This window comes from Geotrypetes seraphini, chromosome 2 (genome assembly GCF_902459505.1).
Source record: "Geotrypetes seraphini chromosome 2, aGeoSer1.1, whole genome shotgun sequence".
NCBI classification, from domain to species: Eukaryota; Metazoa; Chordata; class Amphibia; order Gymnophiona; family Dermophiidae; genus Geotrypetes; species Geotrypetes seraphini.
In genome coordinates this window covers 297,338,041-297,362,381 of record NC_047085.1, presented here as the reverse complement: position 1 = coordinate 297,362,381, position 24,341 = coordinate 297,338,041, and the positions used below count along the sequence as shown (strand labels likewise).

The window sequence follows — 24,341 nt, the reverse complement described above, 5'->3', positions numbered from 1 at the left end:
GAGAAGTAAGTTGTTAACTTGGTACATTTGAACGAAGGACGGGCACCAGTGAGAAAAACTGGTAACAATTAAAGATAGAAATTTTGGCAGAAGAGGGTAGACGGACTCCTTGGGATGGGAGGAGGCTCCGATTTTAGGGGAGAAGTCTGGTTAGGTTATAAATTTCTTAAACAAGGTGGTTTTTAGTTCTTTCCTAAAGATACTATATGATTCTCTGGCGGCATCAGTGAAGTAGCCTGTCCAAGTTTGCAGTCTACCTGCTTGGAATTTGAATGTTCTATCAAAGAAGGTGCGCTATCTACAGCCTATGATATTTGGGTAGGTAAAGAGGTTACGGTTTCTGGTAGGCCTAATAGAGGAGTGGAATTCGAAGTGAGGTAGTAGGTAGCTGGGGGCCAGTCCCCAGATTAATTTATAGCAGCGGCAGGAGAATTTGAATAGAATTCGTGCTTCAATTGGTAATCAATGAAGGAGTTTGTAGAATGGACTAACATGATCTCTCTTCTTTAGTCCGAATATTAGACGGATGGCCATATTTTGAACCATTCTCAGTTTTCTCACATTTTTTTTAGATATTCCCAAGTAGACAATGTTACAGTAGTCCAGGGTGGATAAAATCAGTGATTGTACCAATATTCTGAAGGATAGCGGTTCGAAGTATTTTTTTATGGTTTTCAGTTTCCAAAGGATGAAGAAGCATTTTTTAGTCACTGAGTTTATGTGCTCGGTCAGGGTCAGGTGGGTATCCAGGGTGACTCCCAGTATTTTTATGGTTTTTAGTATTGGGTGATCATGGCCGTTTACATATATTGTAGTTGCGGAGATTTTCTTGTTTGGGCTAGCAAGGAAAATCTTTGTCTTTTCTGAGTTTAATTTCAGTTTGAAGTTTAAAGTCCATTTTTCTATTTCGAGCATGATGGAGGAGATATGTTTTGAGTTGGTTGAGGTCACATTTGTTATTGGTATTAGTATGGAGATGTCGTCTGCGTATATATAATAAGTTAGGTTAAGCTTTTATAAAAGGTGGCCTAGAGAAGAGATGTATATATTGAACAATTGTATATATTAATACTTAAAGCTTAGGGTTATGAAATCATTTGAACTCTAAGTGGTGTTTCTAAGGATCGTATAAACTTATATCTATCCAAATCTTAAATAGGGGATATATTTATAGGGATTTTCAGAGGTTTTTGTCCCTATTTTTGCGACTATTATTGAATAACCTCAATACTATTTATGGATATAGCGCTATCCGCTATAATAATTCCCTTAGCGTGCATGCGCACTTCAAACCTGGTGGCTCCGTGCGTCCGTAGCTTCACATACGCAGTAGAAGGAGTCACCAGTGGTTTCTTCTGTGCATGCGGAGGCACGTCAAGCAGGGACGCACAGAGGCAATTCCCCCCTCCTGTCCTCACTTCCGACGCAGGCGCAGATCGTGAGAGGACCACTGCGGCAGCTTGAAACTCAAAAATAACTTTGGCAAGGGTAAGGGAGCCAGCCAGAAATGCTGCTGCACAGGGAAGTGAGTTGGGAGCAGGGAAATGCTGCTGCTGCACAGGGAAATGGAAGGGGAGGGAATGCTGCTGCTGCACAGGGAAGTGGGGGGGAGGGAAATGCTGTTGCTGCTGCTGCACAGAGAAGGGTAGGAGGGAAATGCTGCTGCTGCACAGGGAAATGGAGGAGGAGGGAATGCTTCTGCACAGGGAAGTGGGGGAGGGAAATGCTGCTGCTGCACAGGGAAGGGTGGGAGGGAAATGCTACAACACAGGGAAGTGGGGTGGAGAGAGGGAAATGCTGCTGCTGCTGCACAGGGAAATGGAGGGTGAGGTAATGCTGCTGCACAGGGAAGTGGGGTGGGGAACGAGAAATGCTGCTGCTGCACAGGGAAATGGAGGGGGAGCTAATGCTGCTGCTGCACAGGGAAGGGTGGGAGGGAAATTCTGCTGCTGCACAGGGAAGTGGGGTGGGGGGAGGGAAATGCTGCTGCTGCACAGGGAAATGGAGGCGGAGGGAATGCTGCTGCTGCACATGGAAGTGGGGTGGAGGGAGGGAAATGCTGCTGCTGCTGCACAGGGAAATGGAGGGGGAGGGAATGCTGCTGTTGCTGCTGCACAGGGAAGTGGGGGGAGGGAAATGCTGCTGCACAGGGAACGGTGGGAGGGAAATGATGCTGCTACACAGGGAAGTGGGGGGAGAAGAGGGAAAAGGGGCTAGGGAGTGAACTTGCTTTGAGGGAGGGGGTGTTCTGGGGGCATGGAACAATCTTGGTTTGCTTGGGGGGGGAGACAGGAGGGGGCCACGGAGAAAGACAAAGAAAGGCAGGCAGGCATGGGGCCAGGGAGAGAGACAGAAAGAAAGACAGACAGACAAAGGGGGCTAGGCAGACAGACAGACAGGGGCCAGAGAGAGAGACAGAAAGACAGACAGGGGGCCAGAGAGAGAGACAGACAGAAAGAAAGACAGACAGACAAAGGGGGCCAGGGAGAGAGAAAGACAGACAGCGGGAAGGAGAGAGAGAGAGAAAGAAAGAAGGGTAGACAGCAGGAGGGAGTCAGAAAGAAAGGAAGAAAGAGACAGGGGCAGGGAGAAAGACAGACAGACAAAGGGGGCCAGGGAGAGAGAGAGAGACAGAAAGAAAGACAGACAGCGGGAGGGAGACAAGACAGACAGAAAGAAAGACAGACTGAGAGACATATATTCTAGCACCCATTAATATAATGGGCTTAAACTCTAGTAAGTTTGATATATCTATAGAAACAATGAATATGCATGAGATCTAATTGCATGCACTGCTTTCAGTGCATATTCATTGGGGAAATCCTGAAAACCTGACTGGATTCCGGCCCTTGGGGACCGGAGTTGTCCATGTCTAGACTAAAGGGTCAATTTTTTGTGCACCAGCCAAGCTATTTAATAATGGTTTCTATGGGATAAGAGGTTTCAAGTTTATTTGAATATTTGGTGTCCTGCCCATCACTGGGGTGTCTGAGCGGCTTACAGGAGCTTCTAAGAAGAGCTGTAGGAAGGAAGTGGTTTATGGGAATTTCCAGGGAGTCCAAAAATTCTTACCATTTACTCAAGAAGCTGAAGTGATTTTGTATACATTTGCTCTTTTCTGCTCTGTGAAGACAGGATTGAGTAACTGTACAGACTGTGTCTTCTGTGTTCTGGATTTTTTGCTGCACAGATTTTGCTTATTTTGAGTTCAGTAAACATTATGTTTCTGGCAAGAAAAAAAACTGTGCATGAACAATCCTCTAGAGCAGGGGTACACAAACTTGTCTTGGGCATTCACAGGCCAGTCAGGTTTTCAGAGTATCCTTAATGAAAACGCATGAGAGAGATTTGTATGCCTGTCATCTCCATTATATGCAAATCTCTCTCATGCATATTCATTAGGGACCTCCTGAAAACTCAACTGGTCTGTGAACCCCTATGAGTGCTCCTGCTCTAGGCCCTCATAGCTGTGTAGCTCATAGTTTTCCACATGGCAGTCTGTGAAGATGGACCCTGGCCATTACAGGTGATGCATTACAAAACTGATATTACACATGCATAATCAGAAAAAAAGTCCAACAGAAAAAATACCCTCGACAAGATCAACAGTCAAAAGAGTGGGGTTGGACAACAGGCTTGATTGTTGGTGATGACCTTTTTGCCTTACCTTCATTTCTGTGTGCTTCTAGATTTTTGGAGATCCTCAAGGCATTTTTTTTTTAATTCTTTATTCATTTTCAAATTTACAATAAGTGTAACAATATATCAAAACAAATTAACAATAAATATAACACTTAATAATCATCAATGGCACAAATAATATGCTCTTATCTCCCACCCTTCCCATCCTTTCTTATCATATAATCAATATCTTATACAATATGTAACAATAAATTTAAGGGAAAAAAAATAAAATAAAATAAAATGTCTAATCGGTACAATACTTTGTAAATGGATCCCACACATCCTGAAATTTCCTGGAAAAACCACACTGTATTGCAATAAATCTTTCCATTTTATAAACATGACATAAGGAATTCCACCAGAAATTATAATTTAATTTACTTTAATTTTTCCAATTATATGTAATTTGTTGAATGGCAACCCCAGTCATTATAATTAATAATTATTTTTTTTTTAATTCAAGCTGAGTTTATTGATAACATATTTGCTTAGAGTGTATCTACATCTTTGTGGATTCATATAATAAGTTCATGGTTTTATTGATACACATGCATAAAACAGGTACTCATGGTCTTTTGGTGGGGGGAAGGGGTAAAAAAAGGACTTAAAGCTTTAATTTGGTGTCTACTGTAAAATTCTATTTCAATTTACCATGTTAATGGCTGTTTTTGTTTAAAAGCTTTTACCATAAGAAATGCATAAAGAACAAATATGCCACTTCTCTATCAAGGTGAGAGCATACCCATGAGAAGCAAAAACAAAGTATTGTTCATTTATTTGGCTGGCACACTGTACCTTTACCAAAAAGTGCAAAAACAAGTTCTCTTAGCTGTTCGTGCCAGGGTTGCATCTCATTTACATATCTGTTCCAGCCAAACTGCAAGGAAACATCCCTCTTAATATGCTAACTAACCTCTTCTCAGAAGTCCCTCCTTAAAATTATGCATAGGCAACTTTTGCAAACATATCCTTGCATGATTTTCAAATTGTGCACTTTTAGCCTAAGCCTTGCCTTCTCTCATGCAGGCTAAAACCTGCGTGGAATGAACTGTGAGGGCAAACCCCTGAGACATTGGCCTCGAACTTACATCTGGCTTTTAGACCATTATTGCTGCAACCAATCAAGAGAGCGCAAGGGACTTATTACAACTTCAGTTAGTTACTTTTTTTCATACCTGATTCTTTAAACAGTCCAGGCACTTGCGTAACTTGATGAAGACACTCGAGCCTGTGTATTTTTCTGGTCCAAAGCTGAATTGCTGAACCCAATTACACCCTTGTGAATACAGAAGTCTCTCTGGAAACTGGGGTGATGATGAAGGTAGTTGTGTGGGGGAAGAGTGACGACAGAGAGAGAGAAAAAAAAGTGCCAATAATGAGGAATCAGTGACGATAACAAATCTGAGCAATTCACACTTCTGTTAACACATATCATAATGGCACATGGAAAAGATGGCACAGCAAAGAGACCTGCAGCTGCTGCTGCTTGCCAGAGACATAAAGGGGGAAATTCTGTATAGGATGCTGGTTTCTGCAGCCACCTAGGAAGCGGCTGAGAATTGCACACCAGTGTCCTATACAGAATTGTGTCTGCCCTAAGGAATAGAAGCCCAACTCCGCCTAACTGGCCTGATTCTCTAACTGGCGCCCATGTCACAGGCGCTGGTTAGAGAATCACGCCTGATCCCTTTCCATCAGCTGACTGTGGCAAGGGAATTCTCCTGCTGCGATCAGCTGAGTGACTATGGCAGGGAAACCCCCCCCCCCCCAATGAACTCGGCCAGGAGGGATGCCCAATCCACCACCCCTGAATCCCCACCTGACACTGTCCGCAGCAGGAGGGTGCCCAATCCCTACCACTACCACTCTGAACCCCCACCCAGCACTGTCTGCAGCAGCAGGAGAGATGCCCAATCCCTTCTGCTGCCACCCCAACCCCCCCCCCCCCCAAAGTTCCCCGGCAGGAGGGATGCCCACTCCCTCCTTCTGGAACCCTGAAACAACCCTCCCACCAGCGATACCCACTCCCTCCTGCCAGCAGCCCCCCTGAACCCATACCACCCTCCCAGACCCGAAACCCCTACCCCAGATTTCCCTTTTGGAAGCTCCTGCAAGGGCAAGTGGAAGCTCTGGGAGATTCAGTAGGATGCAGTTAGCTGGGAGTATGATTCTAGCTGCCAGGGCTGTTTAGATGTTGGAACAAGATTTAGTATTAGGACAGGATTTAGTATTACTGGAGAGGAACAGATACTGTGTTGTTATGCTTATGCATCTTCTTTCCCTCTGTAGTAACAGAGAGAAAGGGTGGGATTGCAGTGGGATTTTTTGGGTTTTGTGACGTAAATTCAGATTTAGCAAGAGTTTACTAACTGGATAAATGTATGGTTAACTTTCTGATGCATTTTTAAACATTTAGGGAGTAAGGGCTTGGATTCTATATATAACGCTTAAAAATTTGGTGCTGATCAAAATGGTAATAGGGCAGAGTACGATACTGGGGTTCAAGAGGGAATTGGACAATTTCCTGCTGGAAAAGGGGATAGAGGGGTACAGATAGAGGATTCTGCACAGGTCCTAGACCTGTTGGGCCACCGCGTGAGCGGACTGCTGGGCACGATGGACCTCAGGTCTGACCCAGTAGAGGCATTTCTTATGTTCTTATGTTATGTTCTTATATGTGCTTAGTGTGATTCTATGAAAGGCAAGTGCTATGTATAGAATCATTTAGGCCAAGAAAGTCCAGATCAGGTGCATTCTGTAACAATGTGCTTAACTTTTAGGAATGTCCTACAATCCGCCCCCTTTTGAGAGTCATGCACTCAAACTGACCCGCACCAGTTTATAGAAATGTGACGACCAAGTTGTGCGCATAACTTCAAATTAGTGCCAATTAGCATCAATTATGAGGTGTGGATTGCGAATTATCGGAGCTAATTGGTCTAGTTAAACAATTATGTTGTGCATGTAAATCAGTCACCAATTTGCGTGCACAACTTATGGCGCCATATACAGAATTTTGGCCTAGCTGCAAAAGCATTCTAGGTCTAAAAGATGTTTTACATGCAGAAAATTGCTCTTATATAACTGTAAACCAGATAAGAACATGTGCTGACAAGATAATCTAAGGTGGGTACATCAGATCAGAGCCTCTCAGAGGATAGTTTACAGCAGGTATAACAAGCAGTTGCGTTCTCTCACCTAGACTATCGAAACACTGTAGATGTAATTTGACCAAATAAATTGATATACTATCTGCAGATGTTCTGAAACACTGCAGCCAAATAGGTTTTGGGTGGTTCCAGGTGGGAGACAGCTACTTCAATTTCATAAAAAATATATTGATTGCCTGTTAATTCTTGTGTATAAGATTTTTGTGCAGTGGCACTAATATATTTGAATCATCTGGTAGAATTGTGCATAACATCATAGTTCATGACCATTGCATTAATTCAGATCAGAGGTTCTAAGTCCAGTCCTCCATAACACTAAGCCAGTACGGATTTAAGGATATTTACAATGAATATACATGGAAAACCAATCAATATACAAATAGGACACTCAACATATAAAGCTTCCACTACTCCAAAGCTATACCTCTTACTAAAAAAACAGAAGAAGCTTAACTCATATATTTAATTAATTTATAAAGTCAATTTATTAAATATTTCCCCTATTACCATAAATACATTTTTATATTTTATAAATATGCTTATTCCCCACTCATACAATCCATAAAACATCCAACAATTCATTATACAACATCATATTGCTAGTTCTTCAGTGTTCTATCCTTCAGAGTCCAGTCTTTTAAAATATCGTTGAAAATCCCACACTGCTTGGACTTAACTCCCATGTTGATAAAACCATGTCGCTTTTTATTTTTTTTAATCTTTATTCATTTTCAAAGCTAATACAAAGGGGTCCTTTTACAAAGGCGCAGTAGAGTTTTAACACGTAGAATACCGTGCGTTAAACTGCCTGCCGCGCTAGTACATAACGCCTCAATTGACAATATCCCTCCCCTCCCATCCAACAATTTTATTAAAAAATGAACCAGAAAAATATCCCCCCCATCCACCCCGTCCTGGATATATATAAAAATAAACTAAAATTTTTAAACAAAGACAACTATGTTGAATTAACAAAGGATGTCAACCATGTCACTTCAAGTTCATCATTGATGACCAAATGATATTCAGCCAGCTCAACACAATCTTGGGTTTCACCATAAAGGTGTCCTCAGGAGCTGAAGCCGTTTCAGATTTTCATGCACCATATATCTGTAATGCGCTGTGCTTATCATACGGCAACTGCAACGCAGGCTCAGAAGTCTCACCTCCCGAACACAAAGAAAGAATCTGAAAACACTATCTCCATTGCATTAAAATTTATCTCATGCATATTCATTGTGGGCATCCTGAAAACCCAAGTGGCTGGGTTGAGAATCCCTGATTTAGAAGAACTACTTGGATTGATCAGTCCAATCTGTGTTGCCCAAGGACCTAGGATCCATTCCTTCTTCTTTTTTTTTTTAATGTAGGCTAAAAACCTAACTGCTCAGGAAATATCTATGTAGTGAAGTATAGCCTGAGTTTTTTTCAATTCTTATGTTACGAAGTGATTTACTGTACTGCATAGATGATAGTTACTGCCTGTTTTACTAATTCCTGTAATCTGTCTTGAACCTTACCAACTAAGTAGAATTTAAAATTAAAAAAAAAATAATGAGGCCAGTTCTATAGCGAACTGCATGTTTAAAGGTTCTCTGCTGGTACCTAGTCTGCTTGCAACAATGGCCAGTCTAGGAAGAGGAAGGTCAACAGAAGCCTGCCAGAAAAGAGGGGGCAGATGCTGGACATGGTGGGTAGGGAAGGAAATAGGAGATGCTGTTTTTTGACCATGCTGCTGCTCTAGGTCAGTGGTAGGCAATTCCAGTCCTCGAGAGCCGGAGCCAGGTCAGATCTTCAGGATATCCACAATAAATATGCATGAGATAGATTTGCATCTCAAGGAGGCAGTGCATGCAAATCCATCTCATACATATTCATGGTGGATATCCTGAAAACCTGACCTGGCTCTGGCTCTCGAGGACCGGAATTGCCTACCCCTGCTCTAGGTAGATGACTAGTCCGCCTAGTGACTGGGCTAAGAGCAGCCACATCAATTTTCTATCCAACCACAGAAAGGACACTCATGTATGTTTAATTTATTTCTTACATAATGTCTGCAATCCCAAAAGCTATCAAAGTGGTGTGCATTCAGGTATTTAGTCCTCCCAGAAACCCTTCTCTTTGCCCTACTGTATGTGGAATGTAACTCTATCCATATTTATTAAAACTTCCTTTGGTGGACAATTGCCTTTTCCTATGAGGCTGGGGAAGACTGTCTTTATTTCCTAGTACAGTAGATGGGCTCAGAAGCGTATACGAGAAAAACAATGGAAAATAAAGATAAAGGACAACTATCCAGGGGGGGTGGGAGCGGGAGAGGGGGGTATATATTTTGTTTTGGTATTATTCCTGATGGTAATGATGGATGGGGGAGGGAATTTTTATCTTTTGTATAGATACTGATTGATTATAAGTGCTTATTTGATTATTATTTGTATATAAATTGTATTGCACTTTTTGTTTGCATTAAAAACTAAATAAAGTTAAAAAAGAAGCATATACGAGTATGTATATGAACTTTTTCTACAGGCTCTGAAGGGCAATATCAGACTGAAGCCAGAATCTTCTTCTCTCCTAAGATTACTTGCTTTTTACAGATTCCTCTCTTCCCTCAGCAATCACAGCTCTCACATCTTATAAACCTGTTCCTCCAGTGACATTTACAATTCCCCAAGGAACTCCTTAAGAGTTTGCAGCCAGAATGCCCAGCCCTAACTGATCCATGCATAAGAAGGGTAAATGTGAGAATGTGCTCTCATTGTAGACAGAGTTTAAAATAACAACAACAACAACAACAAAAAACAAAACGCAATTCAACTATAAATGCATGTGTGAATGGACAGCTGCCAAGGCTGAAGCTGCAACAATCTGCACTATTGCTCCTAAATTCCAACCTTGTGCTAATTCAACCCTTCTACAATCCCCATTGTGCAATCAGGTTACAGAGCGCCTGTTCCAAACAATGCAAGTCTGACTGAAATATTCTATCACCTCCTGGACATGCAAGCAATAAATTTCAACCTGCAAAAAGAATTCTTATAGTTTATTTGAAGACCCATAAGCCTAGCATCGTTTATATCTTATCAGCATGCCATTCTGAAACTCTGCATCATTTATAACCTCTCTCATGAAAGAACTTTCTTCAGGCTGAGAATATAGCCCACTCCACTTAGGTGCACACTTGATAAGTGCAAACTCTCTTTATCTGTACTACAGAGTGCTGGTCCCATTTTTCAACCATATATTTTAAATATCACTCATTTTGGTTAAGCTGCAAGCCCATACTCTGCTTTTGTACACACTCTTGACTGGTCCAGTTTACATACATATACATAACTGGCACTTTATTTATGTGCACAGTTGGGTTGTTCAACAATCCAGCCTACTCAACATCCTTTGGTAAGAACATAAGAATTGCCGCTGTGGGGTCAGACCAGTGGTCCATCTTGCCCAGCAATCCACTCATGCAGCGGCCTCCAGGTCAAAGACCAGTGCTCTAAATGAGTCCAGCCTCATCTGCGTATGTCCCAGTTTAGTAGGAACTTGTCCAGCTTAGTCTTGAATCCCTGGAGGGTATTTTCCTCCACAACAGACTCCGGAAGAGCGTTCCAGCTCTCCACCACTCTCTGGGTGAAGAAGAACTTCCTTACGTTTGTACGGAATCTAACCCCTTTCAACTTAGAGAATGCCCTCTCGTTCTCCCTACCTTGGAGAGGGTGAACAGTCTGTCTTTATCTACTAAGTCTATTCCCTTCAGTATTTTGAATGTTTCGATCATGTCTCCTCTCAGTCTCCTGTTTTCAAGGGAGAAGAGGCCCAGTTTCTCCAATCTCTCAATGTACGGCAACTCCTCCAGCCCCTTAACCATTTTAGTCGCTGCCACCGCCGTTACTACACTATTAATAAATGGCACTATACTATCTTGACTACATTTACATGTGATTGATATTTTTACAAAATTTTCTACTGTCCTAATAATAAATAAATTGTGTTCAATAATTTATCTACCTCAGCAGGAAAGAATAAAGTTTTCAAACAAATTTTGTTTTATTTTTCAATATAGTCCCCTGATTGCCCCATATATTTAATCCACTTTTCCTGCAATGATTTTAACCCCTTTGAAACTAATTCTTCTCTTTGACCAACTGAAGACGTCACAGCTTCCTTGATGTCTTCATCACTTGAAAACCGCTGTCCATGGAGAGATTTCTTCAAAACTCGGAACAGGAAATAAACCGAGGGAACCAGGTCAGGAATGTAGGGTGGATGGTCCAGCTGCTGAAACCTACATTCTCAGATGGCAGCCTGTAATTGCTGTGACATGTGCACCAGCGCATTGTCATGAAGAAGCAGCACACCTGCTGTGAGTTTTCCTCATCTTTTCTCCTTGATTGATTCCCAAAAAGTGATCATTGTGTTGGTGTAACTCTCCCCGGTTATAGCTGTCTTGTGTGGCATGAAATCCAGAAGCAAAAGTCCTTCATCATCCCAGAAGACAGTTGTCAAGACTTTGCCTGCAGAGTTTTCTGTTTTGAACTTTTTGGGTGTGGGGGATTACTTGTGAGTCCACTACATTGACTCCATTTTGGACTCAGGAACTCTGTGATAGATCTCCAATCACCAAAGGATGAAAAAAATTCACTTGGTCTTCACAAAGCATCTCCAAGTTCTCCTGGCAACACTTGAACCTTGTGGCCTTCTGACATGGAGTCAGCATTTTTGGAACCCATCTTGCACTAACTTTGGACATGCCCAGCTTTTCATGAATTATTTTCCAAACTGTACCTGCCAAGATGTCCATTTCTTCAGCTATTTGGGGAAACCTTAATTTATCTGTCTGACAAAATTAAATCCTTGACTTTCTTGCACATTTCTGTGGAAGTTGTTTCTCCAGGCCGTCCAGTGTGAGGGTCATCTTCGATGGATTCTTTACCCCACTTAAACTGCTTGCTCCTAAATTTTACTCTGTAGGATGATGAAACAGATTCACCATAAACTACAGTCCCTTTATTTTGTGAGAAATTTTATCACTGAATGGTGCTCCAGATCTTACTTAATTCACACGAGGACTTACCCTGACATCCTGTGTCTTGGAAAGTTAGACTCGCACTGAGCTGCAACTGTTCATGAGTAATCTTGAGACATGTCACAACATGCACAGACTTGTTTCAACATGCTTACTACTTTCTTTCATACTCAGGTAGATAAATTATTTAACACCCCTCATATCCATACAAGTACCAAAAAAAGAGTAGTGACTAAAAGATGACTTCTCTCCTGGGTTATTGTAACATCCCATGTAGATTCATAACCCAACCTACTATCATGTTTCGGCGAGAATATGCCTTCTTCAGAGGTTAAACACTAGAATCTTGCAGAAAGCTGACCCACGTGCGACATCTACTGGTATTTCAGGGAACACAAGGAAAAACCACAGCAGCTCCCAAACAATCACAAGACCACAGGTCTCGCGATAGGGCTGTGTAATTAATTGGATATGGTACTTACCCTATGGTCTTGTGGTTGCATTGACTCTGCAAGTTCTAATGCGTATGGTAATTGAGACAGTTCAGAGAGGGTCACATTGGTTATATGCACATTCCTGTTATGTGTAGGTTTTCATTCAATCCTGAACATGTGCATTCCACCCTTTCTCTTCCCTATCTTAGTTACTAGAAGCTTAGTTACTGTGTGAAGAAAATGGGAAAAATTCAAATGTCTGACATATGGGGGTCACCCTGGTATTGCTGAACTACCTTCATGTCATAGTGCCAAAATGATGGTATAAGATACCAATGTCATCTGCCTGACTCACATATGGGACTGAAGGCACAGAAGTAGAAGAAAGGAGAATGAGTTTCATTACCATGAAGGAGTATATGTTTTGTTTTAAAACCAGTGCACAGCCCTCTTTCCTCTGAATTATATGATCGCCTCCATTTCCACCACATAACAAATCAGCAGAATTGAAAGATTTATCTGGTGGGGGGACATTGAAGTAGATCATAGTGAAAACATAGGTAGTAATATCTGATGCTTCTCTCCCTTGGGTGCTAGTTAAGAACTTTTGTTGTGATTAGTGAACAGATTAACAGAAGATTCCTTTTACATATTTCTTTATAAATTATTTTTTGATATGGACTGGAGAGTTTTACTTGAATAGTGATCCTTTGGGACATTCTATGACTAAAAGAAAATATTACTACCTATGTTTTTACTATAAGAACATAAGAAATGGCTTCGCCGGATCAGACCCTAGGTCCATCCAGTCCGGCGACCCGCACCCGCGGAGGCCAAGCCAGGTGTTCCCTGCTGAGAAACCTTGTTTACTCGTATCCCCCAATGTGATTTGCAAGAAGGTGTGCATCCAACTTGCCCTTGAATCCCAGAATGTTGGTCTCCATCACGACCTCCTCAGGGAGAGCATTCCAAGCGTCCACCACTCGTGCGAAATAGAATTTCCTAATATTTGTCCTGGGACTGGTACCCCTCAGTTTCAGTCCATGACCTCTTGTCCGAGTCACATTTGACAATGTGAATAACGATGTTTCTTGCTCTATTTTGTCAAATCCTTTTAGTATTTTAAAAGTCTCTATCATGTCTCCTCGCAGTCTTCTACATTATTTCATAAGGTGGTTTGCATCAGTATTTTCACGATCTAGGATCTCTCATATTTTCTTTTCTGTTATCTGGGGGCGTTGAGGTAAGCACTTCCGCTACGGCCCCTGCGACTGAACCAAGACCATCAATTCTGTTCCGCTACTGCTCTTCCTCCTCTTGTTCATTAGATTGAAGGCATGATTGTAGACTACTTTTTCCATAGCCAAAGGGAAGGCAGTATTGTCTAGAAAGCCCTAGCATGATTTTAGGGGTAGGTCTTAATATAAGCCCTACCCATAGGCAGCCGCGCTTCCCCCACCCCGCTGCCAAACCCCGCTGACCTTCCATCCTTCCTTCACAACCGATCCCCACCAACCGCATTTATAAATACCTTGCTGCAGAGGAGCGTCGGGCCAGCTGCTTCACGGCCTTCTTGCTGGGGCCATCTGTGTACTGATGACATCAACAGTACACTGACGGCCCCAGCGAGAAGGCCGTGAAGCAGCCTGTGAGTGCTGGTGGCCCGACGCGCCTCTACAGCAAGGTATTTATGGTTGCGGTTGGCGGGGATCGGTTGGGAGGGAAGGGTGGAGGGTCATCGGCGGTTCAGCTGCGTGGCGGGTGCACAAGGGTTCTGCTGCACGAGGGAAGGATGGAAGCTGGGCAAAGGGTTCTGCTGCACAGGTGGATGGGAGGGATGGAGGGATAGAAAGATGCTGCAGAGGGAAGGCACAAGGGGATGGGTGAGAGGGGAGGAAAGATGTTGCACATGTGGAGGAAAGGAAAGAAGAAGAATTGGGGTGAAGGAGAGGAAGGGAGAGATGATCACGTACATGAAAAAAATAAGCCCTACTCAAAAATATGACCTAGTGTCTTTTTTGGGCCCCAAATGAATATAAGACATTGCCTTATTTTGGGGTAATCATGGTAATCATTTCTATAACACTACTAGACATACGTAGCGATGTATATCAAAACATAGAAAAGACAGTCCCTGCTCAAGAGAGCTTACAATCTAGTCAAGACAACAAATACACTTGAAGGTCAGTAAAAGGAGGTTGAACTGTATGCGGAAACAGATAGGGAGCCAATGAAGTGACTTGAAGAGAGGGGAAATATGGGCATAGTAACACTGACAGAATAAAATTGCTCATCTGGCTATTTTCTGTTTCCAAACCTTAAAAAGAGTTTGAATGGGCGACAATTTTTGAGTGACTCGGAGGTGACTACAGCAGCAGAACAGTATTTCAGTGACCAAACATCGGAGTATTTTTTTTTTTTAAAAGAGTTACAGAAACTTCAGACATGATGTGCCAACTGTGTTGAACTTAGGGGAGAATATCTTGTAAGTTTCATGGTAGAGAATGACACGGGGAAAAAAATCTGTCCCTGTCACTGCCCCGTCCCCGGCCCACCGGCCCCTTCACCGCCCCGTCACTGCCATTCCCTTCACCGCCCCATCACCGTCACCGCCATCCCCTTCACTGCCCCGTCACCGTCATCCCATTCACCACTCCGTCCCTGTAGCATCCATATAAGCCTTAGTACTACAATATTTAGCTTATTCCTTCCTTATAAATCAAAGTTCTGGCTTCTGAACTAGAGAAAGAGATGTTCAGCTGGCAGGGCTTTGTTTATAAATTTTTATCAACACAACTAATATACTACTTTATCCTAAAGTAAAAAAAAAAAAAAAGAAAAGAAATAGAATTTTTTTTTCTACCTTTGTTGTCTGGTTTCTGCTTTCCACATCTTCTCATTCAATTCCTTCCATCCACTGTGTATCATCTCTCTGCGTCTTCCATTTGCTGTTACTGTGCCTCTCCCTTCACCCCCCCCCAATTGATCTAGCACCCATCTTCTTCCCTCCGCTCCCCCATAGTCTGGCATCTGTCTTCTTCCCTTCCAGCGTCTTCTCCCCACTCTGTCTTCCACATTTCCCTTCTTTACCATCTATTCCTTTCTACCACCCTTCAGCTCCTCTCACGCGGCCTATCTACCTCCCTCCCTCTTACTTTCATGGCACGTTACAATGTAATTTGTGCAAGCCGCTGGAGCCAGCGAGCTTGGTCCCCAAACAATCTCGCTTCTGTGTTCCTATTTTCCCCATTTCTAATATCTCCCCTATGTATCTGGCATTGCCCCCCCCCATGTCCATATACCATTCCCATGGCATGTCCCCTTTATGTCTCTGTCTCTATGCCCCATGCACATAATTTCCCCTCTTTCTGTTACCTTCCTGTGTCCGGATTTCCCCTATTTTCCTCTTCCACACCAATGTGTCTCTTCTCTTCAACCCCATCTAGCTTGTTTCCCTCTTTCTTCCCCCCCCCCTGCTTCCAGCATCTGGCACACCTGCCTGTCCTTCCCTTTCTTTCCTGCTGTGGGTTTCTTTCTCTCCCTCATCCCCTTGGCCCAGAATCTCTTTCCCTTTCACTCCCTCCTTTCTAGTTTGAGCCGGGAACACGCGCGATTGCGCGGTCCAGCAGCCCCCCTCCCGCCCGATTGCAGCGTTCCGTCAGCTCCCTCCCTCCACCTCACCTTATATGCAGAGTTTGCCGGCTTTCTTTTTTGCCAGCCGCACGCGTTCAAAAAGCCACGCACGCGCAGCTGCTCAGTTGTTCAATCTTCTGCTCTGACGCAACCGGAAACAGGAAATTGCAGCAGAGGAGAAGATTGAACAACTCGAGCAGCCGCATGTGCGCGGCTTTTTGAACGCGAGCGGCTGGGCGAAAAAGAAAGCCGGCAAACTCTGCATATAAGGTGAGGTGGAGGGAGGGAGCTGGCTGAACACTGCGATCGGGCGGGTGGGGGCTGATGGACCGCACGATCCTTGATTGCCTCCCTGCGGGGACAAGACCATTCACCGCTCCACGGGGAAGTGAATGGCCTTGTCCCCGTCCCCGCAGCGACTATTTTTTCTTTCCCCGTTTCGGCACCGTGTCATTCTCTATTTCATGGCTGCATGTCATTATTCCCTTCTGGCTGAGAACTTCTCGGCCTCCCTTGAGAATAGCCTAGCTTCTTCTTTTGGGTGCTACTGTATTTTGTGCGACAGCCTTCTGGATGAGGCAACAGTAACATAATAAATGATGGCAAGATAGGGCAGAGTGTAAACAAACCTGAAGCAGGAAATACAAGGCAAAGTCCAAAGCATCAAACAGGAACAAAGGCAGGTACACAATCAGATATCACATGCTGCAGAGATCCAGGTCAGTTGGAGACTGGACTTGGATCAGAAACAGGGACATCCCAACCATAAGGAAAGACTAGGCAGTTGCCTAAGCAGCAGCTTTTAGGGAGCACTAAAGAAAAGCCACAGGCAAAGCAATATAACAGGTCCAGACAGCTCCACAAAGTCAAAGAAACAACAGCAGGGAAGATGGGAAGTTTTCAAATAGCCCGTTTATCCATATTATTCTGGGAGGAGTGGTTGGGGAGATCATGACTGTTGGGGTAGGCCAAAAGGTCTAATGCAGGGGGTGTCAAAGTCCTTCCTCGAGGGCCGCAATCCAGTCTGGTTTCAGGATTTCCCCAATGAATATTCATGAGATCTATGAGCATACAATGAAAGTAGTGCATGCAAATAGATCGCATGCATATTCATGGAGGAAATCCTGAAAATCCGACTGGATTGCGGCCCTCGAGGAGGGACTTTGACACCTGTGGTCTAATGGGAGGAGGAAAGGGTGCCTAATGGTTTGCTTAATATCCTTGCACTGGCCCTGAGCAGGAACCAGACTAGCTCTCTGTAGGATGCAGCTCAGGAATATGGATGATGAAGCTGGGATGGACCTAGAGCTGGTCCATCCCAGAAGCAGGACATATAAATCTCTGCTCTCCAGCAGGGCCAATCAGGCAGGCACACACAGAGAGATATTCTCTCTGCTCTTATTTCTTTGAGTTTGTGAGGCTATCTTGACCTATTATTTTGCTTTGCCTGTGGCTTCTCTTTGGTACCCCCTAAAAGCTACTGCTAAGGTAACTGACTAGTCTTTCCTGATGGTTGGGATGTCCCTGTTGCTGCTCCAAATCCACAGCCGCTCCCAAACAATCACAAGACCACAGGGCACGTACATGTGGTCTTGTGATTGCTTGGGCGTGGCTGTGGTTTTTTCTTTTGCTCCCTGAGAATCCAGCAGGTGGGTCAGCTTTCTGCAAGATTCTAGTGTTTAATCCCTGAAGAAAGCATAGTCTCGCTGAAATGTGGTACTACGTTGGGTTATGAATCCTCATAGGATGTTACAATAAACGGGACTTTTTAGTTACTGCACCCAGGAGGAAAGTAATCTTTTAGGCATATGGAGGTGTGACCTAATGTTACAGCAGAGGGCTGAGAACATAGAAACCTGGTTCAAATCTCACTGCAGCTCCCTATGTTGTTGGGAGCTATTGGCTCAGACTGTAAGCCTTCCAGGGACAGAAAAATACCTCCTGTACTTGATAATACACTTTTTATGATAGCTTTTGGGCTTGTAGGTGGTAAGCAATAAAGCTAAGCTAAATAAATTGTGACTGCCTGCATTGTATCCTCTAAAAACGTCCCTACACTGTAGCTGCTTACAAGAACACATCTAATTGCATAGTGCATACTCTCAGATGTGAGATAACTTCATAAAAGCTCTTTAACAAGTGAAAAAGGTTTATAAAATTAACTTCATAAAGAGCTTGAGAATGGTTCCTGCCTGGCTGAAATGTTTTCACATTTAGTAGATACACAGGTATATTCTCATAAGCAACTCAAGACCAGCTTCTCCCCGTTTTTCTTGTGTCCGTCTGTTGTATTTATTTTCACAGATCAGCACATTTCAGTACTCATAGAGTTGGCCTCACCAAGATCTACACCATACAGGAACCATTCTCAAGCACTGAACAGACAAAGATGTTCCATAGTCTGCTTTTTTGTCACAATTGAAGTTCTTGGATCAGGTACAGTATAAAACTTCCCAGCTGTTCATTGCATCGACTGTGTTAACCTATAAGAGATCATGACTCCTGATGAAGGCTTTTGAGTGCCAAAACACAGCCCCGTGTTGAGTCGTATCTTTGTATAATGGACATTGAGAGCTCTCCAATACAATTGCGATTAATTTTCCTCTGACCTTTCAGGAATACCATTTATCTAAACCCTAATCCTCTCGCTTGGCTTTCCATTTGTTAATGCTATTTGCTGCTGAAGCCTTACCGTCCTGTAAATGTTTTTATGGGATTTGTCTTTCCATCTTGTTGGATGAATTTGAAAAAAAGGTTTTAATAATGTGACTGTTAATGTTTTATTGTGTTTGTTCTGTCGAAACATGTTTTAGTATTTTTAATATGTATGCATGTAATTTTGTAAACCGCATAGTATTTATGCGGTATATAAATTTTAAAATAAATAAATAATAAATAAATTAAGGTAGTAATTCTATAACGGGGTACCTATTTCAAATCAATTTTACAAAGAAAAATAGATACTTTTTTTTTTTTTTTTAGAATACTAGTGCAAGTAGTTGAAAAGACAGTTAAATACAAGGTATAATAATTCACAAATCACAGATGTAAATAGTCTCACCTAAATGTGTGCTAGAACACATATAAATGATAATATTCTATAATTTATGCATTACATAAGAACATAAGAACTGCAATCTCCGGCTCAGACCTTCGGTCCATCAAGTCCGGCGATCCGCATACGCGGAGGCCCAGCCAGGTGTACACCTACGTAATTTTAGTCACCCATATCCCTCTATGCCTCTCATAAGGAGATGTGCGCCTAGTTTGCTTTTGAATCCTAGGACGGTGGATTCCGCAATAACCTCCTCTGGGAGAGCATTCCAGGTGTCCACCACTCGCTGCGTGAAGCAGAACTTCACGCAGCGAGTGCACTGCCTATTCTCTACTGAAACTCCGTCAGTGTGTGCGCCCATCAGCAAAGGATGCACCATCAAATCACACTGCCTACTGTTCCACTAGGTAATATTTTGCAAGAGACCATTTACTTTGTAAATGACTACAATACTACTATTTATCATTTCTATAGCACTGAAAGGCGTACAGAGCACTGTACATTTAACGCAGCACTGTACATTACACACCTTCTTGTTGCCAACATCTAGGCTCCCTATGGAATTTCTCTCTAATGCCCAAATTCTGTATGCAATGCTTTAAGTGGTGTACACAAATTGGTGCACGCAGCTGATTTTCACGTGCAACTTAATTGACTGGCTATTCAGTGCTGATAACTGGCAATTGACACTAATTGAAAGTTAAATGCACAACTCAGAAAGCACAATTCTATAAAAAGTATGCACCAGTTGCAGTGCACAAATTTGAAAAGGGGCAGATCATGGGCGTCCCTAAATTTATGCACATTGTTATAGAATATGCATGATCCCTGCACAACTTGAAGCTTGGTTTTAGCTGGCCTAAATGGGTGCGTATAACTTATGTGATGCACCCAGGCGCTAGGTGTGATTCTATAAAAGGTACATGCACCTTGTAGAATCACACTTAAGTGCTGTTCTAGTCAGTGCTGAAATTTTGGGGCGCTACATATAGATTTTGGGGATAATTGTCCAACTCACTGCCCTCCTGTTTATTTCTTAAGAAAGATAATTTCCTAAGTTACTTCTTACCCAGGCAACAATATAAGTCTCACACATGTTTTAAGATGATTAGAAACATAGAAATAGACGGCAGATAAGGGCCACGGCCCATCAAGTCTGCCCACTCTAATGACCCTCCCTATTTATCTTTGCGGATAGATCCCACATGTCTATCCCATCTGGCCTTAAAATCTGGGATCTTTTAAAAGACGCTATTCGTGTTTGCTATAGAAAGTATGGATCCTTACCTTTAAAATATCTCTTTCTTTCATCCAAGATGGGAAAGAAATACCTTGGCTGAATATTTGAAACAAAACTGCTCTGAGCACACAATAATGATCCCCTCTGACTTGTCGTAAGCATTTAACATGGTGCCTCCAAAACAAGCCTTCATAAATCTAAAAAAAATCAAAAGAAAATTACATCTCAAAAGCAAAGCATTAAGACTGATGAGCGGTGTTCATGTACATGCTCCACAATGCATATGGCATATACTTCAATCAGATTTCTTCTTCAAAGTCTACAAGTATTTGACCCCTGTGACTGCCTAGGTTTCCAGCTATATGTTTGCAGGATGGCGAGTGCGATTTCATATTTTTCCTGAATGGGGAGTTATTTTTCTTTTGCCATTTTGTGAAAGAAAGGGAAGGGGACTGTGGCTTTGGTATTTCAAAGCAGTGGGCACTGGAGGATTAGGTGACTTGCCCAGGGTCACAAGGAGCAGCACTGGGATTTGATCTCACTGCACCGGGACTCGACTACTCTAACTGCAAAAGACCAAGTGCGCAGGCTAGGAATACTCCTTGATTGCAACCTGTCGCCTTCCAACCATATCTCGCAGGTGGTATCTTCCTCATTTTACTACCTGCGACAACTCTGAAAAATAAGGAACTACTTTTCAGAGTCTGACTTTGCTCAAATACTCCATGCCTTAGTACTCAGTACTTAGAAAGAGATGCAGTCCTTAGGATTCGATAAATTACTTATTCCGTATACCCCTTCCCAGAATTTGCGTTCCACTACCCAAAACCTATTCTCTGTTCCTCCTAGTTGCGAACTATTTTTTGATTCTACCCATGAAACCATTTTTTCAGTCACTGCTACTATAATATGGAACAACCTTCCATCAGATCTCAGACAAAAAACATCCTTTGAAAAATTCAAATGTAATTTAAAAACATTCCTTTTCAAAGACGCTTTCTCAATTTGACTCTTCTCCGCGAGCCCAAACACCTTCCTTGTAATCAGCAGTACCGAATCAAAAAAACCCCAAAACATTTCTTCTGAAGTGACCCCTAACCTAATCTATTAATGGCCTCCTGTTTCTTTCTTCCCTTTTTCGCATTTTTATTTTTGCCATTGTATTTAAGCTCTTCCCATCTTCCACTTTTCCCTTTTTATTCCACTATGTCTATATGTCTTGTCATCCCCCCACACTTTTCTTTTTTAATTTAAAAATTTTAAAGTTTTAAAGTTTAAATTTAATTTTAACAATACTCTAATAATTGTAAACCATTTAGGTATGTTTTTGATAAACGGTATATCAAAGAACAAATAAATTTGGAAACTTGGATCATATGGGATAAGAATTCTATCTATAAATGCTGGAGCATTGGTTTATTGGGTCTTGAAAGTAAGAAGGGCAATTTTATAGATGATCCGATCGATGATGGATAGGCAACCAATGAGCATTCTTCAACAAAGGAGTGACATGATCAAATTATTTCGAGTTTGTGATAATTTTTATTGCCGTATTTTTGATAAGTTGGCTGGCAGAAGGCACCCAGCTGTTGCAAAGCTCTGGTTTGGGCAGGCTTAGAGGAGAAAGAACCCAGGATAAATATCCTGCTTTTGGGATGCCAGCTGCCAGAAGAGCTGGAAAAGAAAAGGGCAGAGCTTAATTTCCACCACTTCTTTTCAGAGTCCAGAGCAGCAGGTGAGTTTGCTCCAGTGTCTCCCTTTCAGGAAGCCTGCATGCAAAAGAAGGGGATGGAGTGAGCCTGGAGCAAAACAGAGAACAGTCAGTCACTTTATTCCCTAATTCCGTCTCTCTTTTCCTGTTTCTACTATCCCTGGCCCATCTGTCCCCCTCATCCAACTTCACAATTATATTTTCTTTTTTGTCTACAAGTTAAGCCCTGGAGAAGGGGGAGATGCAAGGAGACAGAGGGAAGCTAAGAACTGAAAAAGCCAAACGACAGAGCTGAAACCAGAGGATTTAGAAGACAAGAGTTTTGTTGTGCAGAATATAAAACTTAGACTGGGAGAACAGAAAGAGAAAGGGAAACGGGGGGGAAATCAAGAAAATAATGAGGACAGAACCAGAATAAAACAAGTAGATAAAACAGAGAAAAGACTCTCAGAACCCAGACCAGGAGATACCTGAAGTCTAGATACATTTTGCAAACATCCAGGAATAGAAGCAAAACCCTAGTGCAGGGGTAGGCAATTCCGGTCCTCGAGAGCCGGAGCCAGGTCAGGTTTTCAGGATATCCACAATAAACATGCATGAGATAGATTTGCATCTCAAGGAGGCAGAGCATGCAAATCCATCTCACACATATTCATTGTGGATATCCTGAAAACCTGACCTGGCTCTCGAGGACCGGAATTGCCTACCCCTGCACTAGTGCAACAGAAAACCCCCAGTGTTTAGTTCTGCTGATTATGGAAGCAATTTCCAAAGGCATATTCTTCCATAAAAACAGGGCTTTATGGATGCTTGAAAACTGCCTACCCTACGTGTATGCATATATCAGGAAGGCATTCTCATGGAAATTCTTCCATTTGAAAACTGTAGTGCTTTGTTTGAAAGTTCTCCTATTTATTGACTTGAAAACTGAGAAATAGAGAAGATGATATTCACCCATGCAATGAACACATATTTGAAACATCGAAACTGAACATTTTCTTTTTTTTTCCATTATAATTTTTATAAGCAACTACAAAACTGTGTTCTGAATCCAAGCTAAAACAAAGCAGTCCACTACAGAATTATACATCTTCGAGTTTATTTTACATTCAGAGGAAACTGCCCCCCACCCTACACACATACATTTTCCAGTATTCCTCCTGCAGCCATTCTTTTCATTCAAGCCCTGCCACTCAAGATCTGTTCCAGTTCCAAAAATATATCCCCATCTCCTTAACACTTAGAGACCCAAATATAGAAAAAAACGTAAAAAAATTTTTTCGAACGTTCACATGTTGTTATAGGAGGCTTGTGATCCCTAAATCAGTGTTTTTTTTTTTATTTTGACATTTTAGTAACTTTTGGGGAGGATGTTGTAAAATTGCAACGCTGGGCCTGTAAGGTAGCAGAATTTCAATAGTGTCACTCTCTCTCTGAACACATGTAAGGAATAATTAAAAGTTTATTTGTACTTTACAGCTTATAAAGACCCACCTAAGTTTATGTATATACACAACAACAATAGTATAATAAAGAAAAAAGTAATTTTTATTATCAATTTAATACAAAAAATGAGTATCATATAAAAACGCAAATTTTTCCCTGTGAAGCGCCCATTGACTTAAGAACATAAGAACATAAGCAGTGCCTCCGCTGGGTCAGACCTCAGGTCCATCTTGCCCAGCAGTCCGCTCTCACGGCGGCCCGAACAGGTCACGGCCTGTCTGAGACACCAGAAGGGGCCCCCTTGCCACCTTGGTTTCCCATTGAGTTTTATCTTCCCATCGAAGTCCTAACCCTCCGGTCTTGCACATGCACGACCTGGTTGGATTTCTATACTTATTACTTGGTTTGCTTTCTATACCTGTGTTACATCCCAGCACCTCTCTCAGTATCCCACGATCCCCCTATCCCTCAGGAATCCGTCCAATCCCTGTTTGAATCCCTGTACCATACTCTGCCTGATCACTTCCTCCGGTAGCGCATTCCAAGTGTCCACGACCCTTTGGGTGAAGAAAAACTTCCTTGCATTTGTTCTGAACCTATCTCCCTTCAGTTTCTCCGAATGCCCCCTCGTGCCTGTTGACCCCTTCAGCCTGAAGAATCTGTCCCTATCCACCCTCTCTATGCCCCTCATGATCTTGAAGGTCTCTATCATATCTCCCCTGAGCCTCCTTTTTTCCAGAGAGAAGAGCCCCAGCCTATCCAACCTCTCGGCATATGGGCAGTGTTCCAGCCCTCTTACCAGTTTCGTTGCTCTCCTTTGGACTCTCTCAAGCACTGCCATGTCCTTCTTGAGGTACGGCGACCAGTATTGAACGCAGTATTCCAGATGTGGACGCACCATAGCTCTATACAATGGCATGATGACTTCCCGCGTCCTGGTTG

At 42.6% G+C, this 24,341-nt stretch overlaps 1 protein-coding gene across 1 annotated transcript in view; it reads right to left on the bottom strand.

Moving 5' to 3' along the window:
- Positions 1-24,341, bottom strand: part of OTULINL (OTU deubiquitinase with linear linkage specificity like) — an 81,719-nt gene that overhangs the window by 21,963 nt on the left and 35,415 nt on the right. Inside the window, exons 6-7 of the mRNA XM_033929854.1 lie at positions 20,290-20,439; positions 4,860-4,988 (exon numbers count right to left, since the gene is read on the bottom strand). Coding sequence (XP_033785745.1) covers positions 4,860-4,988; positions 20,290-20,439 — 279 coding nt within the window. The remainder of the gene's footprint in view (positions 1-4,859; positions 4,989-20,289; positions 20,440-24,341) is intronic.